We start from the raw sequence: 21,254 nt of genomic DNA, 5'->3' as shown, positions 1-21,254 counted from the left end.
CAGATGATTTGGTCACTGTCACTTTGTGGGATCTTGCTGTGCAAAAATTGGCTGCTGTGGTTCCTACATCATACCACCATGACTGCACTTGAAAAATATCTCATTATAATATCCTGAATCATTTTGCAGCCAAAATTATGGAAGATCATTTCTGGGCATCAAAGTCCAACAGATATTGATCAGGGAAAAATTACATTTTCGGATTTTGCGAGATTCCTGATTTATCACATAGAACATAACAGCACAGTACAGGCCCTTCGGCCCTCGATGTTGTGCCGACCTATCATACCGATCTCAAGCCCATCTAACCTACACTATTCCATGCACGTCCATATGCTTATCCAATGACGACTTAAACGTACTTAAAGATGGCGAATCTACTACCGTTGCAAGCAAAGCGTTCCATTCCCTTACTACTCCGAGTAAAGAAACTACCTCTGACATCTGTCCTATATCATTCACCCCTCAATTTAAAGCTATGCCCCCTTGTGCTCACCGTCACCATCCTAGGAAAAAGGCTCTCCCTATCCACCCGATCAAACCCTCTGATTATTTTATGTGTTTCAATTAAGTCACCTCTCAACCTTCTTCTCTAACGAAAACAGCCTCAAGTCCCTCAGCCTTTCCTCGTAAGACCTTCCCTCCATACCAGGCAGCATCCTAGTAAATCTCCTCTGCACCCTTTCTAAAGCTTCCACATCCTTCTTATAAAGCGGTGACCAGAACTGTACGCAATACTCCAAGTGCGGCCGCACCTGAGTTTTGTACAGCTTCACCGTAACCTCTTGGTTCCGGAACTCGATCCCTCTATTAATAAAAGCTAAAACACTGTATGCCTTCTTAACAGCCCTGTCAACCTGGGTGGCAACTTTCAAGGATCTGTGTACATGGACACCGAGATCTCTCTGCTCATCTACACTGCTAATAATCTTACCATTAGCCCTGTACTTTGCCTTCCGGTTACTCCTACCAAAGTGCATCACCTCACACTTGTCTGCATTAAACTCTATTTGCCACCTCTCAGCCCAGCTCTGCAGCTTATCTATGTCTCTCTGCAACCTATAGCATCCTTCGTCACTATCCACAACTCCACCGACCTTAGTGTCGTCTGCAAATTTACTAACCCATCCTTCTATGCCCTCATCCAGGTCATTTATAAAAATGACCAACAGTAGTGGACCCAACACCGACCCTTGCGGAACACCACTAGTAACTAGTCTCCAGGATGAACATTTCCCATCAACTACCACCCTCTGTCTTCTTTCAGCAAGCCAATTTCCGATCCAAACTGCTATATCTCCCACAAATCCATTCCTCCGCATTTTGTACAATAGCCTACTGTGGGGAACCTTATCGAACGCCTTGTTGAAATCCATATACACCACATCAACTGGTTTACACTCATCTACCTGTTTGGTCACCTTCTCAAAGAACTCAATAAGGTTTGTGAGGCACGACCTTCCCTTCACAAAACCATGCTGACTATCCCTAACCAATTTATTCTTTTCTGGATGATTACAAATCCTATCCTTTATAACCTTTTCCAACACTTCACCAACAACTGAAGTAAGGCTCACTGGTCTATAATTACCAGGGTTGTCTCTACTCCCCTTCTTGAACAGGGGAACCACATTTGCTATCCTCCAGTCATCTGGCACTATTCCTGTAGACAATGACGAGCTAAAGATCAATGCCAAAGGCTTGGCAATCTCCTCCCTGACTCCCCAGAGGATCTGAGGATAAATCCCATCCGGCCCAGGGGTCTTATCTATCTTCACCCTCTGTAGGATTTCTAATACCTCTTCCTTGTGAGCCTCAATCCCACCTAGGTCTACTAACCTGTATCTGAGTATTCTCCTCGACCACATTGTCGTTTTCTAGAGCTAGTTGAAAAATATTCATTCAGCGCTTCCCTTATCTCCTCTGACTCCACACACAACTTCCCACTACTATCCTTGATTGGGCCCAATCTTACTTTCGTCATTCTTTTATTCCTTAAATACCTATAGAAAGCCTTAGAGTTTACCCTGATCCTATCCGCCAACAACTTCTCATGTCTCCTCCTGGCTCTGAGCTCTCTCTTTAGGTCTTTCCTGGCTACCTCGTAGCCCTCAAGTGCCCTAACTGAGCCTTCACATCTCATCCTAACATAAGCCTTCTTCTTCCTCTTGACCAGAGATTCCACCTCCTTCGTAAATCACAGTTCCCGCGCTCTAAAGCTTCCTCCCTGCCTGACAGGAACATACTTATCCAGGACACACAGGAGCTTTTCCTTGAATAAGCTCCACATTTCTAATGTGCCCATCCCCTGCAGTTTCCTTCCCCATCCTATGCTCCCTAAATCTTGCCTAATCTCATTGTAATTGCCTTTCCCCCAGCTACAACTCTTGCCCAGTGGTATACACCTATCCCTTTCCATCACTAAAGTAAACATAACAGAATTGTGATCGCTATCACCAAAGTGCTCACCTACTTCCAAATCTAACAGCTGGCCAGGCTCATTACCCAGTACCAAATCTAACGTGGCTTCGCCCTTGTTGGCCTATCTACATACTGTGTCAGGAAGCCCTCCTGCACACACTGGACAAAAACTGACCCATCTACAGTACTTGAACTATAGCGTTCCCAGTCAATATTTGGAAAGTTGAAGTCCCCCATGACAACTACCCTGTCTCTCTCTCTCCTATTGAGAATCATCTTTGCTATCCTTTCCTCTACATCTCTGGAACTATTCGGAGGCCTATAGAAAACTCACAACAGGGTGACATCTCCTTTCTTGTTTCAAACTCAGCCCATACTACTTCAGTTGACGAGTCCCCAAACATCCTTTCTGCAACTGTAATACTGTCCTTGACCAACAATGCCACACCTCCCCCCACTTGTACCATCTTCTCTGTTCTTACTGAAACATCTAAATCCCAGAACCTGCAACAACCATTCCTGTCCCTGCTCTATCCATGTCGCTGAAATGGTCACAACTTCGAAGTCCCAGGTACTAACCCATGCTGCAAGTTCACCCACCTTATTCCGGACGCTCCTGGCGTTGAAGTAGACACACTTCAAACCAACTTTTTGCTTGCCGGTGCCATCTTGCTTCCCTGAAACTTTATTTCGGACCACCCTACTCTCAGCCTTTTCTATACTCGAACTACAATTTTGGTGCCCATCCCCCTGCTGAATGAGTTTAAACCCACCGGAATAGCCTTAGCAAATTCCGCCCCCCACCAGGATATTGGTACCCCTCTGGTTCAGGTGAAAACCATCTTGCTTGTAGACGTCCCACCTACCCCAAAAAGAGCCCCAATTATCCAAGAATCCAAAACCCTCCCTCCTGCACCATCCCTGTAGCCACATGTTCAACTCCTCTCTCTCCCCCTATTCCTCACCTCACTAGCACGTGGCACAGGCAACAAACCAGAGACAACAGCTCTGTTCATCCTAGCTCTCAGCTTCCATCCTATCTCGAGTTCCAAAAAAAAGCAAAGTGAAACTGCAACAACTTTGAGATGAAACTAATGGGCATATCTGAAGACACTGACAGATGGATAAAACCCAGCGTGTTTTCTGACTGACCTTGGTCAGGGAAACTAGCTGGGAGCCCTCTTAAGTTAAATTCTGGATGCCAAAGGAGGAGAATTTAAGAGGGCAGCAACTTGCATTTTGATACGTGATCTGGTAGCCAAACATTTTTCTAGGTCCCTCATTTGCTTTCTGACAGTCCCATGCAAGGCTCCGTACAAGATGATATCTTTGCAAATTATTGATTTTCAATTCTTGATGTGGATTTGGACTCCTGGCACTCGCAACCTCAAAAGTGAAGCCTGGCGTGGTCTAGTTTGTAAGGACTGTTCATCTGAACTCTTAATTCTCTATGTTTCTAATTTATTAGACTTTTTATTTCTTTATTTTTCTAATGTTTTTCCCTTAAGAATTTGTACTGAAGAATCCACACCCAAATACCTTGGTACCCCAGATGGCGCTACAAGTGGCAACTTTTAAACTTTTCACTGTTTCCACGTGAGTACTTGCGACAATAAAGCTAATTCAAATTTCTTTTGCCCTTGAGACATTGTCTCCTGCTGCTTAAATGTTCCATTGATTAGACTCCTGTAGATCCACTCATTTCACATCAGCCTAGACTGTGAGCACAAGTATGCTATGCAACATGAGGTGGCATCACAGTTAACCCAAATTCTAAGAGATAATGGGAACTGCAGATGCTGGAGAATTCCAAGATAATAAAATGTGAGGCTGGATGAACACAGCAGGCCAAGCAGCATCTCAGGAGCACAAAAGCTGACGTTTCGGGCCTAGACCCTTCATCAGAGAGAGGGAACTGGAATAAATAGGGAGAGAGGGGAGGCGGACCGAAGATGGAGAGTAAAGAAGATAGGTGGAGAGAGTATAGGTGGGGAGGTAGGGAGGGGATAGGTCAGTCCAGGGAAGACGGACAGGTCAAGGAGGTGGGATGAGGTTAGTAGGTAGATGGGGGTGCGGCTTGGGGTGGGAGGAAGGGATGGGTGAGAGGAAGAACCGGTTAGGGAGGGAGAGACAGGTTGGACTGGTTTTGGGATGCAGTGGCTGGGGCGGGGGGGGGAAGAGCTGGGCTGGTTGTGTGGTGCAGTGGGGGGAGGGGACGAACTGGGCTGGTTTAGGGATGCAGTAGGGGAAGGGGAGATTTTGAAACTGGTGAAGTCCACATTGATACCATATGGCTGCAGGGTTCCCAGGCGGAATATGAGTTGCTGTTCCTGCAACCTTCGGGTGGCATCATTGTGGCAGTGCAGGAGGCCCATGATGGACATGTCATCTAGAGAATGGGAGGGGGAGTGGAAATGGTTTGCGACTGGGAGGTGCAGTTGTTTGTTGCAAACTGAGCGGAGGTGTTCTGCAAAGCGGTCCCCAAGCCTCCGCTTGGTTTCCCCAATGTAGAGGAAGCCGCACCGGGTACAGTGGAGGCAGTATACCACATTGGCAGATGTGCAGGTGAACCTCTGCTTAATGTCCCACTTCCTACAGACTAAGGGGGTGGCCATGGGCACCCGCATGGGCCCCAGCTATGCCTGCCTCTTTGTAGGTTACGTGGAACAGTCCCTCTTCCGCACCTACACAGGCCCCAAACCCCACCTCTTCCTCCGGTACATTGATGACTGTATCGGCGCCGCCTCTTGCTCCCCAGAGGAGTTCGAACAGTTCATCCACTTCACCAACACCTTCCACCCCAACCTTCAGTTCACCTGGGCCATCTCCAGCACACCCCTCACCTTCCTGGACCTCTCAGTCTCCATCTCAGGCAACCAGCTTGTAACTGATGTCCATTTCAAGCCCACTGACTCCCACAGCTACCTAGAATACACCACCTCCCACCCACCCTCCTGCAAAAATTCCATCCCCTATTCCTAATTCCTCCGCCTCCGCCGCATCTGCTCCCACGATGAGACATTCCACTCCCGCACATCCCAGATGTCCAAGTTCTTTAAGGACCGCAACTTTCCCCCCCACAGTGATCGAGAACGCCCTTGACCGCGTCTCCCGTATTTCCCGCAACACATCCCTCACACCCCGTCCCCGCCACAACCGCCCCAAGAGGATCCCCCTCGTTCTCACACACCACCCTACCAACCTCCGGATACAACGCATTATCCTCCGACACTTCCGCCATTTACAATCCGACCCCACCACCCAAGACATTTTTCCATCCCCTCCCCTGTCTGCTTTCCGGAGAGACCACTCTCTCCGTGACTCCCTTGTTCGCTCCACACTGCCCTCCAACCCCACCACACCAGGCACCTTCCCCTGCAACCGCAGGAAATGCTACACTTGTCCCCACACCTCCTCCCTCACCCCTATCCTAGGCCCCAAGATGACATTCCACATTAAGCAGAGGTTCACCTGCACATCTGCCAATGTGGTATACTGCATCCACTGTACCCGGTGCGGCTTCCTCTACATTGGGGAAACCAAGCGGAGGTTTGGGGACCGCTTTGCAGAACACCTCCGCTCAGTTCGCAACAAACAACTGCACCTCCCAGTCGCAAACCATTTCCACTCCCCCTCCCATTCTCTAGATGACATGTCCATCATGGGCCTCCTGCACTGCCACAATGATGCCACCCGAAGGTTGCAGGAACAGCAACTCATATTCCGCCTGGGAACCCTGCAGCCATATGGTATCAATGTGGACTTCACCAGTTTCAAAATCTCCCCTTCCCCGACTGCATCCCTCAACCAGCCCAGTTCGTCCCCTCCCCCCACTGCACCACACAACCAGCCCAGCTCTTCCCCCCCACCCATTGCATCCCAAAACCAGTCCAACCTGTCTCTCCCTCCCTAACCGGTTCTTCCTCTCACCCATCCCTTCCTCCCACCCCAAGCCGCACCCCCATCTACCTACTAACCTCATCCCACCTCCTTGATCTGTCAGTCTTCCCTGGACTGACCTATCCCCTCCCTACCTCCCCACCTATACTCTCTCCACCTATCTTCTTTTCTCTCCATCTTTGGTCCCCTTCCCCCTCTCTCCCTATTTATTCCAGTTCCCTCTCCGATGAAGGGTCTAGGCCCGAAACGTCAGCTTTTGTGCTCCTGAGATGCTGCTTGGCCTGCTGGGTTCATCCAGCCTCACATTTTATTATCTTCTAACCCAAATTCTAATATTGCTTGCCATTTTAAAACACTCTTCCCAGGAGAAAATTCCAGATGGATGCTGGCAGCAGTAACTCCTTGGATGATTTCCCCATGTTAGCTCTCTCAATCATCACTACGTCACCATCAAACTTACAGGCTACAGAGACAGGAACTCAGCAGAGCCCAACGTTACTTTGAAATGAAAACAAATGAAACTGCTGGAGAAACTCAGCAGATCTGGCAGCATCTGTGGACAGAAAGCAGAGATAACATTGCAGATCGAGTGGCCTTTCTTCAAATCCTTGAGCGTTTCTCCAGCAATTTCAGTTTTTGTTTCAGATTTCCAGCATCTGCGGTTTTTGGTTTTCTTCCAGGGTCACTTTAACAGGCTCAGTCAGCCAACAAACTACGGGACGGGCTGCAGACTGTGCACAGAACAGAAGGCTCACTTCATTCAAAACTTGATGAGGGGGACAAATTAAAACAGAAAAATATCTTTCCTTCAAAGCCAATATCTAGATATTTCACCACAGAACCAAAACTATTTTATGCTGGCCATTCAAACAAAATCTAGCAACCACTTTAATTTGCCAATTATTTATCTTAGTGATATCTGATCCTTTTGTTGATGCATCTATTTATCACAGCAGAGAATATTCATCATCACACAACCCCTAACCTGCAAGTATACTCCAGTGAAATGCAATAGGCAGAGCTACTTTTTTGTGGTCCCTTCTACTTTTGAGCAGATGGCAAGAAAGCTGCTGGCTGTGCAACATTCTCTACATTTCAATGTAGAAGCTTAGCAGCACGGCTTTTTAAACGAATAACAGCAACCTACACTTTTCACTGCATTGATGTCAATCAATGGCTTTGCATAAATTGCCTTTAAACTACTGCTGCTCCCCCATCCCATTCATCACACCAAGGTCTTTCTTCTGGATGTCCCCCTCTCTTTCTCCATCCACTTTAAAGCTGGCCAGTGCCAGGAAGCAGCACTCATTGCAAACTGATTCAGGTAACCAAACTGTTTTCAGGATGGTCCAAGGTTGCAAGGTTTATTTTCACTAACTGCATTGTCAACAAGTACGCCATTTGTCAGACAGAGTCAGATCTAGCTAATTGTTTTGTTAATTGACGTGAACTTCATATTCTGTTCCAATATAGTGGAGGAAGCAGTCATTCAACCCATCACATCTCGGCCAGCTTTTTGAAAGAGAAAGGCATCCAATTAAATCCCACTTCCTGACAGATGACAGTCAAGCCACGTCCGCACATTAACAGAAAATAGGATGGGAGACTGGTACAGGAGAGAGCTAACCTGCTACTTAAGAACAATCCAGTTCCTCCCACTCCTGTTTTTTTCCCATTATTCCTCCAATTTATTTCCTCCTGCAAATGCTAATTTAATTCCCTCTTAAAGGATACTGTTGAATGAGGAGCCTTTACCACATTGTGCTTTCTAAATCCAAACTGCCTGTTGAGCATGATTCAGCATAACACATAACAAATGATGCATCTGATCCCCTTTAAAGTGACATCTTAACAGGAGTTGCCCATAATGAGAAACTCATAGGTTTGAGTTGCATTCCTAGATAGCAGCACATAAGCCAGGCAGTATTGATGCAGTTAAAAACAAAAAATGCCTGAGATCACAGTAGGTCAGGCAGCATCCGTGGGGAGAGCAAGCTAAAGTTTCGCGTCTAAATGACACTTCAGGTTATTGATGAAGCGTTGTGTTTTCAGAGATGTTGTTACTGTTGGCACCTGATGTCTCCTCACTAAAAAAACCCACTGCACTCCTGAAGAAGGGTAACAGAACTCATTCCGGAGTTGTGGCCAACTTTTAACTTGTATCAACTTTCAAACACAACTCGGCCACACTAGTGAAAATTGCTTTCCATGCGGAAAGGTAGAAACAAAATGACAACGATTTAGGGAAATAGCAAAACACCTGCGGCTTTTGTTTTAAACACTAGAGTTGTTCTTGTTACCTGCAACACACTGCCCCAAAAGGAGTTGTAAAAAGGAATCGATATCTTTCAAAAGCCAATTGGAAATAATACAAGGAAGGGCAGGAGAGGAGGGCTGATTGCTAGTAAAGGAATGATCGGTTGAACAGCTTCTTCCAGAGCTTGATCATTTAATGATGGCATTAAGTAGTTGTTCATCTTGTTTGCTCTGCACAGGGTCATGCCATGCGAGAGCTGGCTCTGAGGTCTGTCTGCGCGACAACTGTGTTTCTCACGTCAGTCACTGGAGCAAATGATCTTGACTTTTAAGAGTTCTTTTTCTAAAAAAAACTTTCCTCCTCTGAATCATCTCAAATAGTTGTCCCTTTTCAATGGGAGCCTGTTAACAGGAGGGCTCCACTTCCATCCTATGACTGCAAAGGGATAAGGTTCATTGCTACCATGAGAAATTGATCGAGGTCAGGTTTCCCTATAAAGGGAAACAGTGGAGAATTTGGGGAAGGAAAGATTTTAAATTTTATAAAATTAAAAACTACAAATTATACATGAGCAATAATGCAAATATGTCTTTGCCACTCCGATGAAGAACATCCTCTGTGAAACAAGTAGCAATAAACTCAAGTCGTTGCCAAGCAATAGTCAGCCTCTAGCATGTTGATTATGTCAAACTCCTGCTCAACAAGCCTGGCATGAAGCGTGTAGCCAAGTGAACAATTCTCATCCCCCATCGACTGCCCAGAGGTCTGCACCTGTGCCCCGAGCAGTGTATTACCTGCAACAGCTGTCACAAGGGCTGTAGTGACAACCAACAAGCAGTGACACACAGCATTGGGACAGATGAAGTTTTATTGTGTGTGATAAGCAGCAAAAATCTGTCACTGCCCGGGGCTCTTAACTGGTCTGCACAGCCAAAGACAGCCTGCCAGCAGTGAATGGCAAACAGCAAAGAGCCCAGATCAAAGCACAGGGAGATTTTAAATCCAAGTCTGAGCTGCAAGAAATTACTGAGGCTTCTCTTTGCTGCTGCTGTTCACCGGCATTTGTTCATTTATAAACTAACTTTCCAATGGTAACCAAAAAGGGAACAATAAGAAACATAGGTAACTCGTTTAAGGGTAACAAGGAAACTTAATTTTTCTAAAATTGGAGTGTATTTCTCTACCCTATCTATTGGCTCCCAGTTCAGTAATGTCTTTATTATAAAATTCCCTTTATAGCTTTCATGTCCTTCTGTGGCCTCAGCTCCTCCTCCTCCCCATTAATATAACCACCACGAGCCCCATAACCTTTCAGATCTTTGCACTCTCAATTCTGGTCTCTTAAGCAGTGATGTTAACATCACTCCATCATTGGTCCCCATGCCTTCAGCAAGGGGAGGAGCAGCAGACCATATTGTCAATGCTGATCTTTGGCTCCACATCCACTTTCCTGCCCATTCTCGATATCCCTGCGACAACAAAAATCTGTCTCTTGGCCCTAAATGTATTTAACAATGGGGCATCCACAGTCCTCTGGAGCACAGCACTCCTAAAGTTCACAGGCCATGAAGTACACACATTTCTTCTCATTTCAGCCGAAGTAACAGTCTCCCTATCCAGGGACTGTGCCCCACATTTCAAGGCTCCACAGCCAGGGAAACCTCCCCCTGCTCTGTTAAATCCCTTCATAATCTTCTATCTTTCAATGAGATCACCTCTCGCTTGTTACGAATCCAGGGAATGTCGACATAATTCTTTCAGCCCTTCAGCAGAGAAGAATTCTCTCAAGTGAACATTTATTGTACTGTCTCCAATGCAAATATATTTCTCTTCAAATACAGAGATTAAAATTCAAACAGTACTCCAAGGGAGGTTGCATAAAAGCCCTGCACAATTTTAGGAAGGCTTCCTTAGTCTTGACCTCCATTTTCTTTGCTACAAGCTTTAGAGAAATGCAGATCATGCATTGGTATAGCACCCAGCATGTCCTAAAGAGAGTGACGTGCAAATCAGTCACTTTTGGGTGTAAGCAAACATGGCAGCCCATTTGCAAATACCACAAAAGGAAATAATCTAAATGCACAGTAAAAGTAGGAAATAGTGGAACTGGGCAAATTACGGCAGATGCTGGAATCTGTACTGAAAATCACAGCGGATCAGGCAGCATCCATGGTGAGAGAACAAGCTAATGTTTAGGGTCTAGAACACTCATCAGCCCTGATTAAGTCATCTAGACTCAAAATGTTCGCTTGCTCCCTCTCCATGGATACTTCCCGATCCGCTGTGATTTCCAGCATTTTTTGTTTTCAGTACAAATTGCGGAACTGCACTGCTATAAAAACTCAAAACATGAATGCAGATTCTCTCTCTCCCTCTCTCTGCTGATACTTCCAGCCCTGTTGGCCATTTTCTGTTATGTTTCAGACTTCCACCAAGCACAGCATTTTCCTTTTGTGACGTTAGATTTGGGTGAACTTGCCAGAGAAACTGGCCGGGACACTGGAGACTGCCACACTGCCCTGCTCCAAAAGAGCACTGAAGGATCTGCGATACTCTGCTGAGTCTTACCTGGCACCTCGAACAATGTTGTCCTCTTTGTCACCCTTGACAACGGAGGTTGACTCACCTGTTGACTCAGATGTCATCGTCTCATGTGAGCATTTTTTTTTAAAATTCCATTGCACTATTTTGAAGAACAGCAAGGGAGTTATTCCCTGGCCAATATTCGATTTTCCATTAGTAAATCAAGTGCAGGTTCTATGATTGTTCCACCACTGTCTCAAGGCTGCTTATGGAACCTTCTGGATGAACATTCCTTTATGGCAACACACATCTAAAGGACTTCACTGGCTGTGAAACTCTTTACAGTGTCCTCAGGCACCAAAAAAAACTAGCCTTCTTTCTTTTCCATGTCTTAAGCAAGCTGCTCGGTGTTGTCAAACGATGTTTCACCCAAACAAGTACAGATAGTACCATCAGGCAACCATTCAGAACTCTCTCCCCATTGCGTTCTGATGCGCACATGACAAGCGCCACAGGCAACCCACATCTCAGAGACTTCAGATGCAGTTGGCTGGAACCTTACTGGCAGTTCCATTATGAAATTTCGATTCAAAGCTAAACTGTGAAATAAATACCATGGTGTGTTTGGAATCCATCTTACAGAATGATGAGGCCATTCAGTCCATCATGCTTATGGTGGCTCCTTGAAAGCATTATCCAATTATTCTAACTCTCCTGCCCTGATCCCAAAGCCCTACAAATTTCTTTCTCCTCCCCTCCCCCACTTAAATATTCCATTTTGAAAATTATAACTGATTCTGCTTACCTAGGTCACAACTCTCCTGAGAAAACAGGTTCACTTTGTCTCCAGTCACAATGAATCAGCACCGGCTGGTTAATAATCCCCAAACCAGTAGAGAAGATTATTAGGTTTATTAAAAATCTCTTGACAATTTTAAACACCTTGATTAAATCTCCCACGTTGCAAGGAGAACAATCCCAGCTTTGCCAATCTCTCCAAATCCCATCATTCTAGTAAACTCCTCTACTCTTTAAGATCTTGCCATATTTTAAAGTTTCTCCACTGTCCTTGTGGACTAAACCAATTTACCTGCAAAGTTGTAAAAAAATCAGGAAGACTACAGCAGACTAGAGCTTTTGTACCTACGAAGAGAAGATTTTACAAAGGTCTTGAAGATTGTGAAAGACTTTGATAGGATGAACAAATGCAAGGTTACCATTCATAAATCCAATAGAGAATTCAAGAGAACATTCTTGAACGGAAATCAATAGAATGTGGAAGCCTATCAGAACAATAGGATGGTTACATTTACGGGTAATCAACAGATAGAAGGGTCACTAGACCCGATGCACTAACTCTGATTTCTCTCCACAGATGTTGCCAGACCTGCCGAGCTTTTCCAGCAATTTCTGGTTTTTGTTTCCGATTTACAGCATTTCTTTCAGTCTTTAAGATAGACAATCAGTAATTGATTGAGAGACGGCAGGGGTAGGTTGGAGATAAAGAATATTAGTTTTTTTTAAAAAGAAATGGGATATGGGCATCGCCAGTTAGGCCAGCATTTACTGCCCATGCCAGAGGGCAGTTAAAAGTCAACCACATCACTGCGGGCCTGGAGTTATCCCATCTGCAAGCCAGACCAGGTGAGGACAGACTGCCCTCCCGAAAAGGGCATTTGGGAATTAGATTGACTTTTATAAGAATTGAGGATTCTTGGTCACCATTACTTGAAACTAGCTTTATATTTCAAAGTTACTAATTGAATTGAAATTTTAGCAGATGGCATGGTACGGATTTGATTCCATGCTCCCCCATACTGAGTCTCTGGATGAGTTGTCCAATCCAGTAACATTGCTACTACATCACTATCTCCTCCTTATACAATAGGAACCAAGTTGGGGAGTCTGAAGCCACGTATAGGTCAGACCAGGTAAAGGTATATTTCCTTTCCTGTAGGGGCGCCAGTGAAGCAGAATATGTATTTTATAATGACTATCAGGATTTGATAACTGACATTTACTTCACAAAAAGATAACATCCTGTGAAGTGCCCTCGGGACTGTTTAAAAGTTAACCTGAGGTTGAGTCACGTAAGGAGTGTGGCCAAATGACCAAAAGCTTGGTCAAAAAGTCTGGTTTTAAGTGATGTGTCTTAAAAGGAGAGGGGCGTGGGGTGGAGAAGCTTAAGAAGGGACTTGCAGAATGTAGAAAGAATGGTGGAGTGGTCAAAATCAGGGGGATGTGTAAAGGCCAGGATTAGAGGAGCACATCAATCAGCGGGCTGCGGGATGGAGGAGGTTACATTTAGGAGGGGCAAGGGACAGAATCCCAAAACAAAATCAAGTGTTACTTAACCAGCAGCCAATTGGGCAGCAAGCACAGGGATTAGGAGTATACGGGGCTTGGTGTGATTTAGGATGCAGGGCACACTGGATAGACAAATACAGGATGGGAGCCATTTGATTCAGCAAATCTAAAGTGTAAAGAAAGGCAGAGATGAACATTTAGCACCTTAGTCAAGACAGAATTAGGCTAAGGATGGGTTGGGTTGAACAAAGTTCTAAGGACCATGGTGGAATTTGCACTCAAATCAGGCACATTAGCCCGAATGATTAGGTCAGTGGTATTACCATTATATCACCGTCTTCCCCAATGAAGCTGACACATTGATTTTAAATGCAAGGTTGAGAGTTCTGGGAACCAGAAAAGACAATACAACTGCTGTCAGAGGTTTACTCATACAGTGGAAAGACTGACTCATTTTACTGTCGATCAATTCCTGCCTGCAGCTTTCGCCATTGAAATTCTCAGATGAATTATTTCATTTTTTTGATATTATAATCAATCTGCTCAAATTTGTCATGACAGGCAGGCTTTAAACCATGAACTACATCCACCAATGCTAGAAATCACATGACACCAGGTTATAGTCTAACAGGTTTATTTGAAAACACAAGCTTCCTGAGCACTGCTCCTTCATCAGGTAAAGTCAGCAGCACTCCAAAAACTTGACATCTCAAATAAACCTGTTGGACTGTAACCTGGTATCATGTGACTTCTGACTTTGTCCACCCCAGGCCAACACTGGCACCTCCACATCGAATCTATCGATGACACTGCCACTGCACCACAGAACCCTAGTATTTCACTCCTTTACATACAAATCAATCATCAAAAAAGCGTGATAACAAGGTGTAGAGCTGGATGAACACAGCAGGCCAAGCAGCAGAGGAGATTTCTGAAAAAGGGTCTCGGCCTGAAACATCAGCTTTCCTGCTCCCCTGATGCTGCTTGGCCTGCTGTGTTCATCCAGCTCCACACCGTGTTATCTCAGATTCTCCACCATCTGCAGTTCGTACTATATCAAAAACGTGTGCTGGGAAATTTCAGTACATTTACCTTCTGCTGAGACAGAAAATCAAAACTCCAGGTCCAATAAATTAGACCTTAGGTGTTGCTCAGATATTTGAAATATATCAAATTTATAGGATGCTGGCAACAAGATGAATTTGATTAACTGCTTAACATTCATCAAGAATTCCATATGAAATGTTGCAGAAATGCATTACATTTAGAATAGAGACAAGTGAGACGGTGCACCTGAGAAACAATCTCATTGATATATTTCCCACTCACCATCCTGACTTGGAAAGATTTCACTGTTCCTTCACTGTCACTGGGTCAAAGTCCTGTATCTCCCTCCCTAATAGCATTGTGGGCCTCCCTATACCCCAACACTTGCAGGGGTTCAAGGCAATAGCTCACCACCACTTTCTCAACAGGCAACCAGGGATAGGCAATAAATGCTGGCCGGCCAGCCAGCAGAGCCCACGTCCAAGAAGCATGAGCAAAACAGAAGCAAAAAATTCTTGCCAGGTCTATTGAGCTGATGGGAAATACTGAGATTTTGTGTAACGTTAATTATGAAGCAAATTAAATCCAAGGGAAAATGGAGTACTAAATAGACACAGTTCAGAGAAGGTGATGCAGGCAGACAGAGAGCAGGGACTGGGGAAGGTGTGGATACCAAATTGAAAGTAAAGTCAATTCTTTCAGAGGCCAAAATGATCCGTAAATTTGAACATGTGGTTGGGAGGGAATATTGTAAATAGTCAGGCATGGCTTTGATGCCATGGGCAATTGACGTCCAGTTTCAATTCTTCAAACTGTTACAGCATATTCACGTTCAATGTGCTGAGGAGAACCCTTATGTTGGAACAACAAGTGCTCAGTTCATTTTCACAGTAGTGTTAGAGAAACTAAGATCCACAAACCCAGGTCCCCCTGCATCATCAGGCCTAATGCGTGCTGGTTGCAGTGTCCTACAGGAATGGAGCCTAAAAGCTTACACGCAAATAGTCAAAGAGAAAGCAAAATCCTGCATCTAGAATCTCAGAATTTCCTCAGCTTTTGCAATTTGCATGGGAGTGTGGCAAAGCAACCACATCACTAAACTAAAACTGCCTTTGATGGTGGCAAAGTTTAAGAAAACAGCATGGCAGCAAATTTAAAAGAAAAGCACAGTCTTTTGTTCCATGCTGATGGTTTTTGAGAGAGCCTCTTACTGTGCAGCTGCTCGTCTGATGTAATTGCAGTGTTGAAAAGAAAATGGACAAAATCTTCAATAAAAGTTCATTCCTTCACTGAAGAATGAGGTATTTACAATTCCTGAAGGGCAACTGAGTTTTTAAGTAGTGCTCAACTATTTTTAAGGCACTAACTTCACTGGAGGGAATTGGTCTGCTTTCTAGTGAAGTGACACTGTCATTATCCCCCACAATGTCTGGGTTTCTCCAGTTCCAAACCATAGATCATCCTTGACTTTCATCACTGTCATACCTTCCATTGCTTTGCCCCACCCCAGGGGTTCCATTCCCAAACTTCTCCACTTCACTATTCCTTTCTCTCCTCTTTAAATCATCTCTCTTTGACCAAGCCTTTGGTTACTTGTCCTAATATCTGGTGTCAGCCTTGGCGCAGTCAGTAGCATGTTTGTCTCAAAGTCAAAAGGTTGATGCTTCAAATTTCTTACTGTGTAAAAATGGCTGTGCTTCCCAGCGTGCAACATGATGACACTTCAACAAGTACTCCACTTCCTGCAAAGCACCTTGAAATGACTGTGGTTTTGAAAAGCCCTAGGAGAATGCAAATCTTTATTTTACAAGGCCTGATTGACAAATCTTGTTAGACAACACTCCCTCTGAGAAAGTTGAGAGATTTTATATAATGTTAAAAAGACTATACATGCAAGTCGCAGCTGCTTATGGGAAAGGCTAAGAAGAAGAATCAGATGAAGCAATTATATCACAGGGACGTGACCAAATTTTATATTCATTACACCTGAGCTTATGACCCACATTGCCCACAAATTCATTCTTATCCATCATCATTATCCAACTCATTCATTTTCAAATGCACCCTGCGTAATATACCAATTTCCTTGGAAGGTGATAACATGGTCCCAGTAAAGGGGGAATGAAATGTCAAATTAAAAGGAAGGACCAAACCAATCATTTTAAATGGAGGAATTATCCCATTGAAGTTAATGATTCTCAAAGTAGCAGGGTAAGGATCTACATGCAAATGCGGTGACAGTAGATTAAAACAAAGTGTCAACTCCTTTGTACACAGAATAATAAATTCTCTTTGTAAAGGGCCCAGCGGGTAGAGATGCAGCACATAATGAAGAATGAAAGGAGGAGAAACAATGGGCTCAATTCAAATGGCAGTGGTCTAGTGGCACCAATGGTTTGGTGCCAGTTTCAAAGATCTTGAGTAAAAAATGATTTGAAATGGGAAAATGCACCTGTTCTTCTCTTCAACACACCATCCTGTTAGGACATGATGTGTGTTGGAAGACATTTAAGTGGAAGAATTACCATCAAGTTGCTCAACAGAGTTTGGAGGTCGGAGTTTGGAGCTGGGTAGGTTGAGCTATCAGACTGTTGGTGTGCTATGCAAGACACGATCAAAGAAAAGAACAGCACAGAATTTGAAGTAAATTAAGCAACTGTTGCAAACGTATAACAACAGGTTCTGGGAAAGAGCACCTTTGAGTGGGAGGCAGTAGAATTTATTTTGATTTTGTGGCAGTGGATCACAAGTTTGGTGTACCAATGTAACATTGGGTTTTTTTTGATCTAGCTGTAATAGCTTAATTTCTGCATTAGACTTGCTCTCAACGTGTGCAAGCAAGGTGCATGTGGGGTGCACAGGAAACTGATGGCAAACACATCAGTGGAAGTTGATGACAATGACTGGATAGAATGACAGCCTTCAGCTGCGTACATGGTGAACGGTGGTGCACAAGCTCAACAGCTATCCACACATTCCAGACAATGACACACTGAACCTCAGCCTAGAGAGGTGAGTCAACTGAGGGGGATGCTAGGAGGATGCTGTACTTGTTGGGAAGACAGACAGAGACAGGGTGGGAAGGCAGAGAGATATTGATAGAAAGAAACAGGGAGGGAGAACACAAAAGAAAGTGGGGGTGGGGAAGTTCTCCCCCAAGCCACACAGCAAAATAACAATCTTGTTAAGGGGAAAGCAGGGAGGCTCTGTGCAATGATTGGAAGTTCTATCATGCTCTGTACAAATTGATCTGTCCTGGGGTTAAGTGTGAATTAGCTGAGATTGCATTAATTGTTTCTATTTTAACTGAAACATTAAATTTCTATTGAGTTAATTGCTACTTTAATTGCAATCAGCATTTCAGATGGGACTTGGTTCAGCATTCAGTTGGGGGCTTGCTTCACTGTTTCCAAGCAGATTAAGCAGCTGAATGCCTTTAGCCCTATAATTACTCATGTACAGTACTAAAATATAGAAAGTCTTGTGTCCCATCAACTGTCCATTGTTTTTCTGTATGGAACAAGTAGCACACAATCTCACAACACCAAACAGAAATCACATTGTTTCGTGTTGATTAGGCCCCTGGTCTGGTTTGATCAAGAGATTCTTATTAAACAAACACAGGCTCTGTCATGAGTACAGGTAGCTTTTACCTTCATTTATCAGTGGATAACGTACTGAGAACAGGTGTCTAAAAAAGCAACTTTTGAAGAATTGTCGCTGTTTTAACGTACGAAATACAACAACCCATTTGATCAGATCATCTGTTTTTAGGCATTTGCTAAGAGAAAGGCACCTCCTCTTTGAAATAATATCGAGGGATCCATCTGAGGAAGTGTTTTGGTTTAACACCTCACCCAATAAGGTGAAACCTCCAATATTGTAACCCTCCCTCACTGTCATAGTGATCATCATCAACCCATCCACTCCTGGAGTGGGACTAGAACATAGAACAGTACAGCACAGCACAGCACAAGGAGCAGACCCTTCGGCCCACCGTACCTATGCCAACCATGATATTAACCTTAATTAATCTCATCTGCCTTCACACGGACAGTATCCCTCCATTCTCTGTTTGTCCAGGTGTCTGTCTAAATGCCTCTTAAACATTGCTATCATACCTGCTTTTACCATGTTCCCAGGCACCTACACTTGTTTCACACATCTTTAAAAGTTCCCGCTTTCACATTAAACCTTTGCTGCACCATCCCGCAGACCCCATCCCCCCCGCCCCCCGCCCCAGTCCTTGACTTTCTGCCCTTGGAAGGAGACTTTTCCACAAACCCTTCTCTACATTTACCATGATCCATGCCTTTCTCCTTGGTGAATACCAATATGAAATATACATTAAAGGGCCTCACCCAATTCCTCTTGCTCCACACAAACTTCACTCACCCTCTCCTTGCCACTAAGTAGACCTACCCTTTCCCTAGTTACCCTTTTGCTCCTAGCGTATGTATTAAATGCCTTGGGATTCTCCTTACCCCTACTTGTCATGGACACTGCATGGCCTCTTCAGCCCTCAAATTTCTTTTCAGTTCTTTTGTGCTTCCTCTACACTTCTCAAGCACCCTATTTGGTTTCTGTTTCCTAAACAGAAAATGCTTCCTTCTTTTTAACTAAACTTAGAACATGTCTTGCAGCATCTGTGAAGAGAAAGAAAAGTTAATACTTCATGTACAGTGACCCCTGTTTAGAACACAAGGAGGGTCACCGGGCCCAAAGCGTCAACTCTGCTTTCTCCCTACGGATACTGCCAGACCTGCTGAATTTTTACAGCAATTTTTGTTTTTGTCTCTGACGTTCAGCACACAGTTTTTTTTTAAAGCAAGAAACACCTCTCCTATAATTCAAGGTTCCCAAATCTTTGCATCCTATCTCTCATCCTCACTGGTGTACTGGCTTTTAAAAGACTCTATCTCAGAAGTGGATTTACCTTCAGAGAGCTGCTCCCAATCTAGTTTTTCCAGTTCCTGCCTAACACTGTTGTAATTAGCCAAGGATCAATCTTATCTTTTTCTATAATTATATGAAAACTTATGGAATTATGATCACTATTCTCAAAACGTACGCCATTGAAACTTCAAATCATTTGGCCACACTTATTCTCCAGTACAACATCTAATACAGCCCCTTTTCTAGTTGGACTATCTACATAACATTTCCAGAATCCCACTTGGATGTACCTAACAAATCTGCCCCAGCTAAATCCACGAAGGGGAACGCACAACGGCACGAAGGGGAGTCCCAGTGAATGTTGAGGAAATTAAAATTGTCTGCCACCACAACCTTGCTTATATATCTGTTCCTCTAATCCCCACTGGCTATTGGGAGGCCTATACATCATGGACTAAAGCCATCATAGTGACTGCACCTTTCTCATTCTTGTGCTGTACCTATACAGCCTTGCTGGATGAGCCCTCCAAGATATCCTCGCTTACTAGAGCTGTGACATTTCTTTAATCAGTCATGCAACTCCCCCACCCCTTTCTCGTCTCTCCCCATCTTGCCTAAAACACTGGAATATTGAGTTGTCAGTCATGCCCTTCTCTCAACCAAGTTTCTGTAATGGCTACCACATTGTTGTCCCATACACTAATCCAGGCTCTAAGATCATCTGCCTTATCTGTTATACTTCTTGCATTAAAATAAATACACTTCAGACCGCTAGTCCTGCCATGTTCATTAATCTGAAACCGCCTGTACTCCCGACCGGTTGATTTAACCTCTGTCCTCTCTTCAAATGAATACTTCATGTGCTGACCAACTGTTTTGGTTCCCAATTCCCTGCCACACTAGTTTAAACCCTCCCGAATGGGAGCAGTCAGCCTCTCTGCCAGGATATTGATGCCCCTCCAGTTTAGGGGCAAATTGTCCTTCTTGTATAGGTTCCGCCTGTCCTGGAAGAGAGCTAGATATCCAAATCTCTCCCTCCTTCGCCAGCACCTTAGCCACATGGTCAACTCATAGCTTCCTATTTCTAGTCTCACTAGCACATGACAACATAGAGAGCAATCCAAAGATTGCAAGCCTAGAGGTCCTGCTTTTCAATATCAGTTAGCGGCTCTTCAAAGACTCTTAAGCCAGCTCTATTTGGAGCTTTGAGCAAGAGAACAGGTAACATATTCACCGTGGATTGGGACTCCATACCTGTGTGTGACCTGAGATGACGCTTCAGTGCTGTGTGGCTTGGAAAAGTTCGGTCACATTCACTGCAGATGTAAGTGCGAACTCCAGCGTGCACCTCCATATGCTGCTGCAGAGCAATCTGTGTCTGGAACCGTTTCCCACAGAGCAAGCAGAAGACAGCCATGTCAGTACCTGTTCAACAATACAGAAAATAAAACAGTCGTTGGTTAAACTGCAATTAATTACCATTGCTCATGTTCACAACCGGTTAAAAAAAGTTTAAGTAGTGACAAGCTCACCAATCAATTTCCAAAACCTATTAGTCCCTTCTCTCAACAGCATCATGTCTTTTCCTTCCTATTGTTTTGAAGAAATTGTTCAATTTACTTATTAGTTACCTATTAAACTTGCTGCAGAAATTTCCATCCGGTGATCTGATTTATATCATTGAGCAAAGGTGGAAGAGACTTGAATTTGTACACTATCCTTTACAGGATGTACAAAACAGCTTTAGACCCAAAGAATCTTCAAAGTCTAGTCACTGTTGTATTGTGAGAAATAAAAGCCGGCGTTACTGAAAGCAGCTTTAACCTCTTGACAAACATGAAGGCAAAACTCTTTGGAAAATGGTGAGAGCTGACATAAACTTATCTGGAGGATCATCCTTCCG

At 44.3% G+C, this 21,254-nt stretch overlaps 1 protein-coding gene across 4 annotated transcripts in view; it reads right to left on the bottom strand.

The window, feature by feature from the left end:
- zbtb16a (zinc finger and BTB domain containing 16a) overlaps window positions 1-21,254 on the bottom strand; it is a 256,217-nt gene that overhangs the window by 15,227 nt on the left and 219,736 nt on the right. For all 4 annotated transcript variants that reach the window (XM_059639023.1, XM_059639021.1, XM_059639020.1 and 1 more), the window contains one exon: window positions 20,606-20,776. In XM_059639023.1, coding sequence (XP_059495006.1) covers window positions 20,606-20,776 — 171 coding nt within the window. The remainder of the gene's footprint in view (window positions 1-20,605; window positions 20,777-21,254) is intronic.

This window comes from Stegostoma tigrinum, chromosome 32, assembly GCF_030684315.1.
Source record: "Stegostoma tigrinum isolate sSteTig4 chromosome 32, sSteTig4.hap1, whole genome shotgun sequence".
Lineage (NCBI taxonomy): Eukaryota > Metazoa > Chordata > Chondrichthyes > Orectolobiformes > Stegostomatidae > Stegostoma > Stegostoma tigrinum.
Note: the sequence above shows the minus strand (reverse complement) of the source record. Positions and strands in the feature narration are given on the sequence as shown.